The sequence below is a fragment of the Nuphar pumila genome, chromosome 11 (genome assembly GCF_984573655.1).
Source record: "Nuphar pumila chromosome 11, dmNupPumi1.hap1.1, whole genome shotgun sequence".
NCBI classification, from domain to species: Eukaryota; Viridiplantae; Streptophyta; class Magnoliopsida; order Nymphaeales; family Nymphaeaceae; genus Nuphar; species Nuphar pumila.
The window spans coordinates 685,639-703,570 of NC_143259.1; the positions used below are offsets into that span (position 1 = coordinate 685,639).

General features: G+C 45.8%; 1 protein-coding gene across 3 annotated transcripts in view; it reads left to right on the top strand.

Annotated features, from left to right (window-relative positions):
- The window catches only part of TPST (tyrosylprotein sulfotransferase), a 38,861-nt gene that overhangs the window by 11,693 nt on the left and 9,236 nt on the right, over positions 1-17,932 (top strand). For all 3 annotated transcript variants that reach the window (XM_089981009.1, XM_089981010.1, XM_089981008.1), the window contains exons 7-8: positions 1,127-1,231; positions 1,344-1,491. In XM_089981009.1, the coding sequence (XP_089837135.1) occupies positions 1,127-1,231; positions 1,344-1,491 (253 nt within the window). The remainder of the gene's footprint in view (positions 1-1,126; positions 1,232-1,343; positions 1,492-17,932) is intronic.

Genomic DNA, 17,932 nt, shown 5'->3' on the forward strand with positions numbered 1-17,932 from the left:
ATATCGACTCTCTCTCTCTCTTTGAAAAGGGGTATTTACATGCTTTACATATATGAAATGCACATTTAAATTTTCTAGATCCATGCATTTGATTGGCTGCCGCACCAAGCATAATTCATTTAGTTGGTTTTTAGCCTCTTCCACCTCTTATTACGTACATGGCTGGGTTTACTATGGGGTTTCAAAATATGAATCTGTTAAATGTTCATATTGTATAAATGATCTCAATCTTCGGTCATTGTACATGAGATTTCTTAGGGTGTTGTCAGCTAATTTGATTGGATGTATTCCTACACGGTCCTGATTGCAAACTGGCTCTAGGTATTGATTTGACATGCTTAGTCCAAATGCATTAGTTCCTTGGGTTGGAGTAAATCTACCTGACCTGCTCAAACCTTTTCTTTTAGGATATTGTGAGGTATATGAGCTGTTTAAGTTATGTTGTTATTTGTGTTATACTTGCATTTTCTAGGCATAATATGTATTCCTGTAATCTTGTATTAAATGTTGTAATCTCCTACTTTGTGTCTCACATCCCTTTAAAAAATCTGGTCATCAAACTGGGAAATTGGGTCGAGGATTTCAATCTGAGACCTCCCAGCTAAGCAAGTGCAAATCCATAAATCCTGCTATTCTAAGGTCAATGGAGAAAGTGTTGTTCCTTGACAAATGAAGAAACAGTAATGCTGAAGCAGACTATTGATACTTGAATGGCTCTGTGAGACTGATGTGTGGTCATGAATTCTGTCCTTAAGAAGGTTCTGCGTGACTTGCCTGTTGCCATTTGTTTTGCAATTATGGACCTATCAACCGTCAAACTTTATTTGCACAATTTTCTGCTTAGCAGTTGGTTATGTCTTACATTTTGTACCTTTGATTCATGTACTTTATGCTCAACTTCATATTAGTCATGGGCTATTTTGGTTGTTATTGCAAGTTCTTTTTATTATGGTTTAAGAAATGTTTGATGCTACACTCTCTTCGCCCCCCCCCCCCCCCCCCCCCCCCATCCCCAGCCCTGTTAGATATAATAGTTTCTACTTTCTGGTTACTTTTTCTTATACCTGGTCTATGTATTTGGGAAAGTGTGCTAAATTTTATCCGATTTACTTATTTATTTCTTCAGGTAGCAGGATTGACAAACAATTCTTGTTTAGCAGAGTCAAATGAAGTTCGCCACTGTATAAGAATATATCCATCACTTGGACAATATGTACTCGATGTTGCAAAGGTGGGTACTGCACAAAATTAACTGATTGAATGACCAAGTGTTCTGTGTTGTAGCTAGTTGTTTTTTCATGGATAACAGAGAAGTTAGACTTATTACAACTAAAATGTTTCAGAAAAGATTGGAGAAAATGTTGTATGTTGGACTTACTGAGAAACATAAAGAGTCCGCGACAATGTTTGCGGATGTTGTTGGTGCACAAGTACTTTCTCAGCTGCAAGTGCTAGCATCTCAGCCTGAAGAAGCAGCTAAAAACAGAACAGGTAGGATATCTTCTCTATAATTTGTCACTTGGAGCTTGAAGGGCCTACTTGAATGAGTTTACTTAATTGCCTCAGAGATTTTCTTTGTCTCACCAAAGACAATTCCAGATCTCATGTGATTTGGAATTGCGAGGGGCCTCTTGCGATTCCAAATTGCATGCAAATGAGAAAATGACTCATTTGCCATTGCAAATGAGAGTAGTTCTCTCACGACTTCATTCCCTAACCTTTGCTTTGATATGAGAGAATGGAGCCAATGAGAATTGCTCTCATTTGGGTGAGAGGACGATTCTCATCAGGTAAAAACAAACATCCGCAAGTGATTCAAAGAACACAGCATTTCACCACAAACCATACACAGCAAAGAAAGATGAAATGGTGCAATAGGGCTGCAAAACTCATGATTCCCAATGTGGGGAATTGTGTGGTATTCTCCTCTTTATGTTAAAACAGTTACAAAATACTTGAAGTTACAGATATGCTCATATTTAACACATTAGATTACACTTAATTACAAAGGGAAATATAGGAAAAGAATAAATAATAATTACAGCAACTAGGGCTGGGAAACGAGATGAACAGCTTGCTGTTCAGCTCAGCACTGAAATTGAGCTCGGCGAGTTGAGCTATGAGCAAGCTCGATTAGGTAAACAAGCTGAGCACGAACATGGCATGCTCAGCTCAGCTCAGCTCGTGTAGGCTCGTTTTACATATTATATATGTATATATAATATATACATAATATGCATATTGTATATATTTTTATATTATGTATTATACATATATTATATATTATCAAGTTTTAAAAAACATTTAAAAATGTTTTTTTAATGAGCCAGCTCTTGTTCGGCTCGTATCAAGCTCGGTTACTTTTCTTGAAAACGAAAATTGATTTGGTAAAGAGAAAATCTAAGAGCATTGTGACTATTTATTTCTTTTTGACCTTGCCAATAAGTGTGTGAGTTATGATCATATTCATGATGTGCATGAGAGTGACAATGAGGACACTCATGATGCACATGGGAATGCGAATGGGAGTCTTAATAATATAGACCCTCATAATGAAATTCAAATCTGTAAGACCCACACTTTTCAAAAAAAAAATTGTTTCAGATCCAGGTTGTATCTGATCGGATTCAGGTCCACACAGACCCCCCCTGTGTTTCTATTTAAACACCCCACAGGGGAGTTTTCTTTTTAAAAAACCTCGAAGACCCGACTCCTCTCCTGCACAACCTCGACCCCCGAACCTTCGCCGACCCTCTTGTCAGAGCCTCTCCTCATGTCGGTGCAACCCGACGTCCCCCCTCTCGTCCCTCGTCTTCTCCCTCTACGAATCTCCCTCTCTCCTGTTCATGTCGGAGCCCCTTTTCACGTTGGACGCCAGCCTCCCTTAGGTATGCGCCACTCTCGTCTCCTGCTCTTCCCCCCTTCTCTTCTCTCTGATTAATGCACGGTAGGAGGGTGCCAACCCTCCTGCCTTCTCTTGTCTCCTTGTTAATCCAAGGCAGAGGAGGGGCGCTGCCCGTCTTGCTCTTTTTTCTCCCTCGTCTCCCTGTTAAAAGAAGGCAGAGGACGACCGCCGCCCCTCCTGCTCTTCTCTCCCGTCTCTCTGTTAACCTTAGGCAGGAGGATGCCACCCCTCCTGCCCTCTCTCCCCTTGTTTTCCTTCGTGTCAGCTGCAACTGAGGCACGATACCGATCCCAGCCCAGTTCTCTCAATTGGAGGACCGAGCCTAGGCTCGGTCCCGTTCGGGTTAGGGGCCACTCTTGGCTCGGCTGCCAGGATGGGCCTTCTGCCCTCTCTCTTGTCTTTGCATTTTCCGGCAACCCGGAAGTGGGCAGGCCAGGCTCGGCCTGACTGCCAAGCCCACCCCCTCCCCTTTGTTTCCCCTCTTGCCCAAGAACCGAGCCTGGCTCGGCTATGGCTTGCTCAGTTGTGGGCTGGCCACTGCTTACGACAATGACCTAGCCACGCTGGGTAGGCCCAACTGAGTTGAGTTCGGTCAATATCGAGCCCAACTCGGTCCCCACCTTCAGCCTGGTCCTTTTGTGGGCTTGTTAGGGCTCGATACAGTCGATCCCACTGGCCGAGCCTTGTTGGGTTTCTAGTTGTCCGGGTCGGACTCGACCGTGTCGAGCCCACCTACCCTTTTTGGCTGCCAGCTCGGGTGGGCTGGGTTGGGCTCCACTCAGTCGAGCCTGCTAGAGTCAGGGCACACCCAGGGTCTCAAGTTGGGTCCGGGCTTGACCTGTTTTCGCAAAGATTGAGCCCATCTCAGTTTGATATCCAGGCCGATTCGACCCATGTGTTTGCTGAGACCGACCCAGCTCGATCATCTGGCCCTCCTCCCTTTTGGTTCTGTTTCTGACTCTGTTTGACTTAGCCCATTTAGTCGTGATTTGTGTTCCACATAAACCGAGTCAAAGCTCGATTTTCTCAAAACTGAGCTTGACTTGGCTCATCTTTATTGATCTCATCTCAATTTTATCTCGATTTTCCCCCAAACTAAGCCAAGTTTTTGTCATTATTCCAAATGAACCCGATTCGGTCCGGTCGGCTCAAACTAGGTTCGAGTTCGACTCCTGCAACACAAACGTTGCTTACTTCGTTAAATTAAAATGGTTGCATCATTTCTATTGCAGCATGGCAAAATATCTTTTAGCGCACCATATCGGCGCAACAGATGCGACATGTGTTAAAATGTATCTAATATATATATATATATATATATATATATATATATATATATTACATCAATACCTGATAGGGGTATTTTTGTAATTTCACATAGTTGTTTTGGAAAACAACTATTTTGTTTAAATGCAAATTTCTTTATTTATTTTTTGTTTTTATTTTTTGTATTTTTTAGAACCAAAGAGGGGCTCCAACCATAGAGTCGTTGGAGCCCCCAACGGTCACAAATGTGACTGTTGGGGGCTCCCAACGACTCCATGGGAGCCCCCTTTTGGCTCTTCTTTTGAGGCCCTTTGGCCCTCCTTTTTCCTCCTCTCCCTCTTGTATAAATAGGGGTGAACCCCTTGTGTATTTTCATTCTTGAGAGCTTTTTCTCTTCTCAATAAGAGGCTTTTTATATTGTTGCCTTCTTAAAGGCTTGTGCTTGTATTGTCCCTTTGTGGACTTGTGATATTGTCTCTTTTATTCATTGTTGTAAGTGCTTGTATGCACTCTTTATATTTCCGCAATATCTCATTACAACATGCGCACCAAAGCACGAGCCCTTGAAAACCTACGCTCGAAATTGTCAGCAAGTCCGACCATCTTCGAGCTAGGCGAAAGTTGCATACGAGGACAAATGACATAATACTTCTAACTTATATGTATATATATGCTTTTAAACTCAAGGACGCAATTTTACGTATTCTTATCCATTTAAAATTTGTCATTTACTTTGCCAATGCGTTGTTACGTGCATAGGCTACTGTTTACGCAATTTACTTAGCCGATGTATGGTTTCGTACATTGTGCACTGTTTACGCAATTTATTTAGCCGATTTATAGTTTCATACATCGTGCATCGCTTACGTAGTTTATTTAGCTCGATGCGTGGTTTCATACATCGAGTCTGGATTTGTCATTTACTTTACCGTCGCGCTGTTACATATATAGGCTACTGCTTACTCAATTTACTTAGCCGATGTACAATTTCGTACATCGTGCATTGCTTATGCAATTTATTTAGCCGATGTACAGTTTTGTACATCGTGCATCGCTTACACAGTTTATTTAGCTTGATATATGGTTTTGCATATCGAGTCTGGTTTTATGTCATTTATTTTGCCGCCACGTTGTTACGTGCACAGGCTACTGCTTATGCAATTTACTTAGCCAATATACGGTTTCATACATCGTGCACTCACACAATTTATTTAGCCGATGTACGGTTTCGTACATCGTGCATGGCTTACATAGTTTATTTAGCTCAATGTGTGATTTCGTACATCGAGTCCGGCTTTATGTCATTTACGTTGCCGTCTCGCTAAAATGTGCACAAGTTTATGCTTGATATATATGTATCATATATATATATATATATATATATATATATATATATATATATATGACTTCGTAAGGTACACAGTTTTGCATACTCCTGCTTACTTTGCATTACGCTTGCATTTAAAGACACAAATTTACGCATACTCGCCAAGTCTTTAAAGAAAAAGGGAATTTCACGTGCAAAATTTTAAAGCTTGTAATATTCGTTGTTTCAAAAAAAAAATAAATATTTGGCGTTTGCATATTCATAACCAAGTCTTTTCCTCAACCCTGCGTAACGAAAGACCTTCGACTGTGTGGCCCTAAGTGGTACGTACGGTCCTTTGTTTTGATATCCGAAATGACTCGGATATTCCTGGCCTAAAGAACGAAACTTTGAGATTTCTAAATGATGTTGGGGTTTCTTTCTAAGAAACTGATACCTCTCTAATCGTAACAGTACTATCAGACATGCACGGTATGTTAGTACTACGATGATTAGATGAGAGGTTTATGGTAACATCGTAGCGTACAAATGCACAATGATAAAAAGAAAATCACATAAATGGTGATAATTGTGACTTTGAGATTTCTAAATAATGTTGGGGTTTCTTTTTGATAAACTGATATCCCTCTCATCGTAACAGTACTATCAGACATGCACGGCATGTGTAACGCCCCAAAATTTCGACTTGTGATTTCGAAAACCTTATCGAAAAACCTTTCAAAGATTTTAAGTTTTAACTTTTAGAAACGACAGCGGAAGGCATTTAGAAAGGAACACAAGTCAAAAATCCTGGGTACGTTAGCTGAAAAACCATCATTCACATGTACAACAACTTAAAGGAATTTAAGAAATAAGACAATAGATTAAAAATCTGCAGTTTATTACAAAGTTAGCATTTTGTCCCAAAGTTCAATAAATCTAAATAAAACTCCAAAAGACTCAGAGCCAAGTCGCCAGCAGAAAGAAGATAAATCTTGATCCATGTTGCACCACGCCATCGGCCGCCAGTGAAGTCCTACTCCTCACCTGCCCATGAAATGAGTCAGTTTCATAACAAACCAGTAGGTGTACGAACAGATAAGTAGAAAGAAAATAAAATAGGACATTCATAAGATTAACAGATATGATATTTAAGCAATTAAAACATTTGTAGTCTATTCTAACAAATGCAATAAGTGCAAAGAGCTGTTAGTTGAAGCAGTGTAAGTCTCAGTCATTTACAACTATTCATGAAGATATTCTTTAAGTTCTGATATTAACTGGCCTGTGGGTACGCACAGACGCGAAACATAGAAACAACCGAGACCGATCCGGGGGTTTATTATGTCAGGTGTTTTCATTAACCCGGATGGCTGACTCAGTCCACTCCTAAGGGGACGGTCAGTGACCAAGAGAGTAAATCCCCAAAGGCATTCGTGGCCCATGGATGCATCTAACTTCTGCAGAAGTGCCTGAGAGTTACCACCTAGGATAATTTATGGTAATCCCAATTCCCCTAACTCCGATGACTGGGGAAACCGAGTCTTTTGCCCGTGGGGTGGTTGTTAACAACCTGTCCATCAGAGTCTTTGTACCATCCATCCTCTCCCTTGATGAACCGTGAAGATCGGATGGGTACGACGGGGGTTTCTTAACCGCCGCCCCATCCTACATGCTTTGGTCTATTAGACCCACTCGAGCATCTTGCCTGTGAAGGCGAATGGTCACCATTTATGTGATCTCAGCATTGTGCTAATTGCATTCATCGAGGTTGCTATAACCTCATCCTCCAACCATCGTAACTCACATGGGACGTACTTGTCCAAAAGTACGGTTATACCTCCCTAGAGGTGCGACTACGATGAGAGGGCAGCAAATAATGTTTTATGATTCTTTTGGTTCATACATGACATGTATTGCTTTTCTAAGCAATTGGCCTGTGGGGGCTGATAATATCATATCAAAATCAATAAAGTGTTGGTTCCTACTTCAGGATACTTCATGACCTCAAATAAAATTCATACCGTACATGACTTAAGGTTCAGTTACAATAGCAATGACAGTGGTTTTCTCTTCAGAATTGAGTCTACTCACAAAGTCTACCTTAAGCATGCAGTTTCAAAGAATAAGCATGCAGAACAGACAATCACGAGTTAATTAATCCTACACGTAAACAGGTATGCCAATTAAACTACGTGATTCTTTCTAGAATGAGTCCAACCACAGAATTTACATTAAGCATTACAATTTCAAAAGAATCAAAACGAGTAAAACTCTGACCAGCCAATACTTCTTCAGATAAGCAGGTATGTAAAATAACTATTCTATCTCAGAAGTCTTATTTTATTTTGTTCATACAAACTTTTCGTGCGACTTTCCCCTACCTCGGGATGTTGTGCAGCTGCGTGCGTCTACGCGTGTAGATGATACGAGGCTCGGGCCGTGGAGCCAGAGCGGGGGTCCGATGCGAGGTCTGCAACAGTGCTACGTTAATTATTATGCGGAGAGATAGAAAAACAAACCTGCCTATAGGAAAAGAGAGAGGCAGCAGGGGTGTGCCCCTGCTGGCCGAAATCCGAAAAACGACATGGGGCGAGCCCTTGCCTGCAGACAGCCGCGGGGTGACAGGGGCTGAGCCCTCTGTCGAAAAAAATACCGAGGCGGCAGGGGAGTCAGCCCCTGTCAAACGCAAAGAAGCGGCAGGGGCTGAGCCCCTGCCAGAAATGCTAAAGTGGCAGGGCTGAGCCTTTGCCAGAAACAACCAGAAACGATTAGGTGGCAGGGGCTGAGCCCCTGCTTGCAAAAATGAAAGTGGCAGGGGCTGAGCCCCTGCCAGCAACGATGAAGTGGCAGGGGCTGAGCCCCTGCCGATAATAGAAGAGTGGCAGGGGTTGAGCCCCTGCCGGAATCATCGAATCGACAGGGGCTGAGCCCCTGCCGACAGACACGAGACGACAGGGGCCCAGCCCCTGCCGATGGCAGTGAGGTGGCAGGGCCTCGGCCCCTGCCTGGAAGAGTCAACGAATGGCAGGGGCCCCAACCCCTGCCAGACCGAGTCATGGCGACCCCAAAACGATGACGGCAACAGGTGTCGCATGGGTGACTGGACCCCTGCCGGCCCTTCGACAGCCCCGGTAGAAAGGGGGAAAAAAATGGCGACAGGGCCTGAGGGCTCCCTGTCGACCCACCGATAGGCACAGGGGACGTGGGAGGGCGCGACAGGGGCCGTGCGCCGCCTGTCGGCCTCCCGACGAGGTGACAGAGGGGGGGGGGGGGTGAAGAAGAGAAGAGAGAGAAGAAGAGGGCGGCGTACTTGGGAGTGGTGGCCGTCGTCGGCGGCGGGGCGCAGCGAGGGAGGAGACCGACGCGGAGGGGGGGGGCGAGGGCTGCGAGAGGGAGGCGTGACTCCCCTCGCCCTCCAACGTCGCTCTTAAAGGCGCAGAGGGGCAACGAAAGGGGAAACCCCTAGTGGGTTTCCCAAACCTGCCCGCACGCGAAGGGGGAGAAGGGGGGGTTTGCGGCGCCCGAAAGCTCGGGTGAGCTCGGGTTATGTAAAACCCTAATAAAAAAAGGGGCCCGGGGTCCGGACCCGACCCGGCCTGGGTCCAATTTTTTTTTTTTTTTAAATGGGGTTTTACATCCTACCTCTCTTAAAAGAATTTCGTCCACAAAATATTTATTACCTTGAAGAATCAAAATACAGGTCAGGATATTTTTCCCTAATATCGTTCTCAGGTTCCCAAGTACATTCGTCAATTCCATGATGTTGCCACCGAGCCTTTACAAAGGAAATGGTTTTTGATCTTAGCACTTGGTCACGACGGTCGACGATCTCCACTGGTCTTTCTTCGAATGTCAAGTCCCCTCTAATGTCCACATCATCATAATGAATGATGTGCGATGGATCGTGAACATACTTCCTCAACATGGATACGTGAAAAACATTATGAATCTGAGCATACTGCGGAGGTAACGCCACGCGGTAAGCTGCTTCTCCAATTCGCTCCAGGATTTCGAACGGTCCGACGTATCTAGGGCTTAGCTTTCCCTTCTTCCCGAACCGAAATACGCTCTTCGTCGGAGATACCTTAACAAAAACCATCTCGCCAATATCGAAGGTAAGCTCTCGTCGGCGTCTATCTGCATAGCTTTTCTGCCGACTTTGAGCGGTACAGAGTCGTTCTCGAATCATCTGCACTTGTTGAGTATAGTGTTGCAAGACTATAGGTGCCTCCAATCTTCGTTCGCCAACCTCATCCCAGTAAACAGGTGATCGACAGGGCCTCCCATACAAAGCTTCGTATGGGGCCATCCCGATGCTCGCATGATAGTTGTTGTTATACGCGAATTCCCCCAGGCTGATGTGGGAATCCCACTCTCCCTTCCAGTCCATCATACAGGCTCGAAGCATGTCTTCCAAGGTCTGAATCGTACGTTCCGACTGCCCGTCAGTCTGAGGGTGAAACGCAGTACTGAACTTCAACTTTGTGCCCAACGCCAACTGAAGTTGTCCCCAAAACCTTGAAGTGAATCTAGGATCACGATCGGAGATAATCGAGACTGGGACACCGTGCAATCTCACAATCTCTCTAACATAGAGATCAGCGAGACTATCTAACGATTGGTTGAGACGGATAGGTAGGAAGTGAGCCGACTTGGTGAGTCTATCGACGATCACCCAAATCGCGTCATGCTTCCTCCGCGTCCTCGGAAGACCGACTATGAAGTCCATGGTAACATCCTCCCACTTCCATAGAGGGATCTCTATCTGCTGCATGACCCCACCGGGTCTCTGGTGCTCGATCTTGATTTGCTGACACGTTAAATACTTCGAGACATACTCAGCCACGTCTCGCTTCATACCGTTCCACCAATAACTGCGTTGTAGGTCCTTGAACATCTTCGTGCTACCAGGGTGAATTGTGTACCTAGACTTGTGGGCTTCCGCCAAAATTTCATCTCGAAGGATCGGGTCGTCAGGAACCCAAAGGCGCTCCTTCAACCATATACTTCCATCCTCCTTCAGACGAAAAGGTGTATCTGCCAATATCGCTTGAGCCTTCAACTTCTCGTAGCGTGCATCAGTTTTCTGCCCATTGATGATCCTCGCAAGTAGCTCAGGTTGAGAAACAAGGTGGGATAAGCCGATAGAACCTTGAGTGATCGCGAAAGGTTCCCATGAGGCTAGGTCTTCGACCAACCTCCATCCAGCGAATAAGGCATTAATCTAAACTTCTGGTGTTTTGCGGCTGAGGGCGTCAGCCACTAGTTCGCCTTTCCTGGGTGGTAGGAGAGGGTGAAGTCGTAATCCTTAAGGAATTCAAGCCAACGCCGTTGTCTCATGTTCAATTCTTTCTGCGAAAATAGATACTTAAGGCTCTTATGATCGGTGAATGCTTCAAACTGCTCCCCATACAAGTAATGTCGCCATATTTTCAGTGCGAACACCACCGCAGCTAACTCTAAATCGTGAGTTGGGTAGTTCTTCTCGTGAATTTTAAGTTGTCGAGAGGCGTATGCGATCACTTTCCCATTCTGCATCAGCACGACCCCTAGGCCTGACCCAGAGGCATCAGTATAAATCACGAATCCGCCCTTACCAGAAGGTAAGGTCAAAATAGGAGCACTGGTAAGTCGCTTCTTCAATAACTGAAAACTCGCCTCGCACTTCTCGTCCCATAAGAATTTAGCCTCTTTCTTCAGCAACTTCGTCAGGGGTGACGCAATTTTAGAAAATCCTGAATGAATCTTCTGTAGTAACCTGTTAGTCCCAGAAAACTTCTGATATCACGTGCGTTCTTTGGTTGCTGCCAACTAAGTACAGCCTCAACCTTTGCAGGGTCCACGAACACTCCTTCCTTAGAAATAACGTGTCCCAAAAACATAACTTCCTCGAGCCAGAATTCACATTTAGAGAACTTGGCATACAAACGTTCATTTCGCAAGGTCTCCAACACAATCGTTAGGTGCTCTCGATGTTGTTCTCGACTTTCTGAGTACACCAAGATGTCATCGATGAACACGATCACGAAGGTGTCTAAAAATGGCTTGAACACCCTATTCATTAAGTCCATAAAAGCTGCGGGGGCATTGGTCAGTCCGAACGACATGACTGTGAACTCGTAATGTCCGTATCTCGTCCGAAAGGCCGTCTTAGGAATATCCTCATTCCTAATTCTGAGTTGATGGTATCCAGACCTAAGATCGATTTTCGAGAAAACCTTGGCCTTCTGCAACTGATCGAACAAGTCTTCGATACGCGACAATGGGTACTTGTTTTTTATTGTGGCCTGGTTGAGCATTCGATAGTCGATGCACAGACGCAAGGTCCCGTCCTTCTTCTTCACGAAGAACACAGGAGCTCCCCAAGGAGAAACGTTGGGGCGAATGAATCCCTGATCCAACAACTCCTCCAACTGCTTCTTCAGCTCCACAAGCTCAGCTGGCGCCATTCTGTAGGGTGCTTTGGAGATTGGCGTCGTACCTGGTAGCAATTCAATATTGAATTCTACCTCACGAGACGGTGGAAGTCCTGACAGCTCTTTAGGAAAAACGTCGGGATAATCACGAACAACATCCAGCTCACAGATGGGAATAGGCATTGGATCTGACTGGATAACACTAACCAAAAAGGCAGTGCATCCCTTCCGCAAAAAGTTCTGTGCCTTAAGCGCCGAGATCATCCGGCTTGCTCGAACCGGTCTGAGAATTCTGAATTCTACTCTCGAAGAGCCTGAAGGCGATAAAACGATCTTGCCATCACGGCAAAAGATCTTGGCATGATACTTGTACAACCAATCCATGCCTAGGATGACGTCAAATTCGGTCATCTTCAGCAGGATAGCACAAGCAGGGAAGTGCCGCTCTGCCACCACTACATCCAATTCAGGTATGTAAGTGGTGCAAACAGTGTTCTTCCCAACGGGGTTATACACGTCTAAAGCATTATCAAGTGTTTTTACCGTTATATGCAATTGTTTTACGAATTTTTCTGAAACAAACGAGTGTGTAGCACCACAATCAAAGAGTGCAAAAGCTGCTTGATCAGCAACAAGAATGGTACCTTGAACGAGATCCCCTTTGGTCAATTGATCGACCGCGGCTGCATAAACTCGACCCGGCTCCCTGCCACTGCTTGATTGTGCTCGTTGTTGCTGTTGATGAGGTGGTCGAGGAGACTGAGATACGTTGCCAGTTCGCTTGAGGTCATCTGCTGCTTTCTTCCGGCAGTCGCGTATGAAATGGCCCATCTTGCCACAGTACAAACATCCGCTAGTGTCCCGCGAACAAGATTGTCCCACATGAGGCCTCTTGCACCTGGGGCAATTATCACCAGACGACTGCCTGGACGGTGGATGGCCCTGCTGTCGTTGGCGCTTCGCTGGAGGGAACTGTTTCTTCCCCCCCTCAGTCTTCACTGGGAATGGTGGTCGCTGCCCTGGGCAGCCGGAAATGGTCTTTTTCTGATCACCACCGGACGCGGTTGACTTTTTGGCTTGCACACTTTTTGAACGCTTCCAATCCTCGTTCAGTAAGGTGGTTGCTGCTACCGCCGCAGAAAAAGTCGCGGGCATGCTGGTGAGAACCCTATGCCTGAGTCCTTCCTTCAGTCCGCGAATGAACTTCCCGGCCCGCTCATGATCATCCTCGAACAGGTGAGGACAATAGCGCTCCAACCGTTGAAATTTGACGATATATTCGTTCAAACTTAAGCTGCCTTGGCACAACTCCAGAAATTCCACCTTCTTTTCCCTCGCATGAGGAGGGAAATAGTTTCCGAGAAAAACCCTTCGGAAGGCCTCCCATGGAATCACGTCAGCACCCTGAAACTGCACCTCCCGCGTAGTGTCCCACCACTCGCGAGCATCGTCCTTCAATCGAAAGGACCCGAACATCGTCTTCTTATCATCAGGGACGGACAACACTTGGAACACCCGTTCTACCTCTTTAACCCAACTCTCCGCCAAATCAGGATCAACCTTGCCAGAGAAAGTAGGAGGGTTCAACTTCAGAAAATTTTCATAGGTGGCAGTTGGTGCATTCCCAACAAGGGAACCCGGGTCCTGATGGGGGCGACCCTGGTTACGAATCGCCTCAGCTAAGGAGTTGAGGGTATCCATCATGAATCCCCTCTGCTCACGCAACTCATCGGCCATGCTGTGACTTGAGTTTCCCGCCATCCTTAAAAAGCAACCAAGATTAAGGTAAAAAATACTGAAGACGTACAAGTAGGCATAAGTATAGGAGCAAAGGCAAAAACATAGATCTTTATTACGAAAGCCAAATATTTAGCATCCAGCTGTGCTGGTACATAAGCAAAAGTTCTATTCCGCAAATATAAATGAGTTCACAGACTCCAACAAAACTGGGTAAGTGCTACCTCCCCTTAGGGACGGCTAGAGTACTTCCTAAGATATTCCCTTCTATTGCCTGTGCGCCTGAATCTGCGCTTAGGGGTGAAGGGAAGTGGCTCCTTGTAGGAGGGCTCCTGCCCATAAAGGGGCGTTGCCGGAGTATATTCCGGTGAGCCAAGACTATAATTTGAAGAATCCGTCGCAGGTGTGTATGTGGGTGATACACCGCCCACTGGGTCTGCCGGAGGTGATGGTTGCTCGCCTGCAGTCGAAATTGCGATCTTGCCGTCATGCTCAGCCTTATGGAGGCAAGCATCCATGGTGTGCCCTGTTTCTCCGCAGAAACCACACTCCTCTGCTAACTTAGGGGGAACAAAATCTCCCGATGACTCCTGTGGTGTCTGATGGTGCACCCGAACGTGTGAAGGCGCGAAACCACCTTCTCGAGCATGCACCTCAGCCCCTGCTGCTGCCAAGGGTATCTGGTAGGCGATCGGTAGTGGGCAGCCTTGCTCATCCGTAAAAATGGGTAGAGGAGGGCGGTTAGCCCAGTAACCAGCCCCAAACATCTCATGTCCGCCCCTCTCCCTTACGGAACAGCCACGTACTCTACGCGTGCTCCTACCGCGACTACCATTAGAACCAGTAAACGGATCCATCTATCCAACGGTACTACGAATAAAACAAGAATATAATTTAGTCTAAACATGCTATAAAATATCAAAAACTTACTTACAGCGCGATGGGATGCTCAATAGTCAAGATTTCACCTCTTTCTAATCTGGCTTTGATACCAAGTTGTAACGCCCCAAAATTTCGACTTGTGATTTCGAAAACCTTATCGAAAAACCTTTCAAAGATTTTAAGTTTTAACTTTTAGAAACGACAACGGAAGGCATTTAGAAAGGAACACAAGTCAACAATCCTGAGTACGTTAGCTGAAAAACCATCATTCACATGTACAACAACTTAAATGATTTTCTCTTCAGTATTGAGTCTACTCACAAAGTCTACCTTAAGCATGCAGTTTCAAAGAATAAGCATGCAGAACAGACAATCACGAGTTAATTAATCCTACACGTAAACAGGTATGCCAATTAAACTATGTGATTCTTTCTAGAATGAGTCCAACCACAGAATTTACATTAAGCATTGCAATTTCAAAAGAATCAAAACGAGTAAAACTCTGACCAGCCAATACTTCTTCAGATAAGCAGGTATGTAAAATAACTATTCTATCTCAGAAGTCTTATTTTACTTTGTTCATACAAACTTTTCGTGCGACTTTTCCCTACCTCGGGATGTCGTGCAGCTGCGTGCGTCTACACGTGTAGATGATAGGAGGCTCGGGCCGCGGAGCCAGAGCGGCGGTCCGATGCGAGGTCTGCAACAGTGCTACGCTAATTATTATGCGGAGAGATAGAAAAACAAGCCTGCCTATAGGAAAAGAGAGAGGCAGCAGGGGTGTGCCCCTGCTGGCCGAAATCCGAAAAACGACAAGGGGCGAGCCCTTGCCTGCAGACAGCCGCGGGGTGACAGGGGCTGAGCCCTCTGTCGAAAAAAATACAGAGGCGGCAGGGGGGGTCAGCCCCTGCCAAACGCAAAGAAGCGGTAGGGGCTGAGCCCCTGCCGACAAAATAAATGTGGCAGGGGCTGAGCCCCTGCCAGAAATGCTAAAGTGGCAGGGCTGAGCCTCTGCCAGAAACAACCAAGTGACAGGGGCTGAGCCCCTGCCAGAAACGATTAGGTGGCAGGGGCTGAGCCCCTGCCTGCAAAAATGAAAGTGGCAGGGGCTAAGCCCCTGCCAGCAACGATGAAGTGGCAGGGGCTGAGCCCCTGCCGGCAAAATGAAAGTGGCAGGGGCTGAGCCCCTGCTAGCAACGATGAAGCCCCTGCCAGCAACAATTATGTGGCAGGGGCTGAGCCCCTGCTGGCAATAGAAGAGTGGCAGGGGTTGATCCCCTGCCAGAAACGTCAAGTGGCAGGGGTTGAGCCCCTGCCGGAATCATCGAATCGGCAGGGGCTGAGCCCCTGCCGATAGACACGAGACGACAGGGGCCCTGCCCCTGCCGATGGCGGTGAGGTGGCAGGGCCTCGGCCCCTGCCAGACCGAGTCAACGAATGGCAGGGGCCCCAGCCCCTGCCAGACCGAGTCATGGCGACCGCAAAACGATGATGGCAACATGTGTCGCATGGGTGACTCGACCCCTGTCGGCCCTTCGACAGCCCCGGTAGAAAGGGGGGGAAAATGGCGACAGGGCATGAGGGCTCCCTGTCGACCCACCGAAAGGCACAGGGGATGTGGGAGGGCGCGGCAGGGGCCGTGCGCCGCCTGTCGGCCTCCCGGCGAGGTGACAGAGGGGGGGGGGGGGAAGAAGAGAAGAGGGAGGAGAAGAGAAGAGGGAGAAGAAGAGGGCGGCGTACCTGGGAGTGGTGGCCGGCGTCGGCGGCGGGGCGCAGTGAGGGAGGAGACCGGCGCGGAGGGAGGCGTGACTCCCCTCGCCCTCCAACGTCGCTCTTAAAGGCGCAGGGGGGCAACGAAAGGGGAAACCCCTGGTGGGTTTCCCAAACCTGCCCGCACGCGAAGGGGGAGAAGGGGGGGTTTGCGGCGCCCGAAAGCTCGGGTGAGCTCGGGTTATGTAAAACCCTAATAAAAAAAGGGGCCCGGGTCGGGTCCGGACCCGACAAGGGGCCAATTTTTTTTTTAAACGGGGTTTTACAGCATGTTAGTACTACGATGATTGAATGCGAGGTTTATGGTAACCTCGTAGCGTGCAAATATATAATGATGAAAAGAAAATCACATAAATGGTGATGAACACCTTCACAAGCAAGATGCTCGAGTTGGTTTAAAAGACCAAAGCATGTAAAATAGGTTGTCAGTTAAAATATAACCTGACATAGCCATTTGTCTTTTTGGTTCCTTCAAGGGAGAGGATGGAATGATACAAAAACTCTGATGTATAGGTTGTTAACAAATACGCTCTTCGAGTTGCAATTGAACTCAATGTCTTCGGTCATCAAAGTTAGGGGACTGAGCTATCAAAAATTATCCTAGGTGATAGGTCCCAATGACTTTTGCAGAAGTATGGATGCATCCCCTTGAACAAATGGCTTTTGTGAAATTCTCTCTCGGTCATTGGCCGTCTCCTTAGGAGCGGACTCGGCTAGTTGTTCGGGATATCAAAATACATATAATAACAAACCCTCGAGAAGTCTCAACTGTTTCTACGTTTCTCCTGTGCATACCCTCAGGACAGTTAATATCGAAACGGGGTTATCATGCTCATTTTGCTTATTCGGAACAACACATCACGAAAGGAACAACGTATATGTTAGTTTTGTTCTTAATTTTGATATCTATGCACCTACAAATTTTTTATCAATCTGACTTGTTTCATGGGTACTAGTGATGATTAGGTCGGAATGACAAACAATGGCGCAATAATGTGATGATATCAAGATGAGACTCTTTCCTTGACGTTTCACTCTTGAGCACATTTTTTATAATTTGGTATAAGGGTTTATTTGAATTTTCACTTTTCGTATAAACTTTAAAACCTCGTTTTGAATCTATTTGGTTTCAATAAATGTATGAAGTTACAAATCCGTTGTGTAAAGGAAAAACTTGCTTGGAATGCGTTCAAGGTCCGTTGACTTGTTATTTCAAACACTATTTTTCGCTAAACTGCTATTTTAAACTCTGAAAAAGGAATGATTACAAAGCCTTAAAAATTTCCTAAAAGGTTACAAGTTCGGGATTTTGGGGGCGTTACAAAATCTATACTCTACGTACTGTAGACCATCCTCCATGTCCTTTAGAAAGATATTCTTAAAATCAAAATATAGATTCCTCTAATGTTAGAAGATCCATAGAATTTCAAAGGCTCTTAGTAGGTTTGTATCTTATGATTCCTTTAAACTAAAATATAGAGCATGTCTAATGGCTATACACTCATACGTAGAACCATCGTTTTACCGTGATGCTAAAAATCATCAAGAATGGATTAGGGCAATGAATGATGAATTTGAAGCTTTAGAAAATGCAAAAACTTAAAAAATTAAAGAATTACCTAAAGAAAAGAAAACTATAGGATGTAG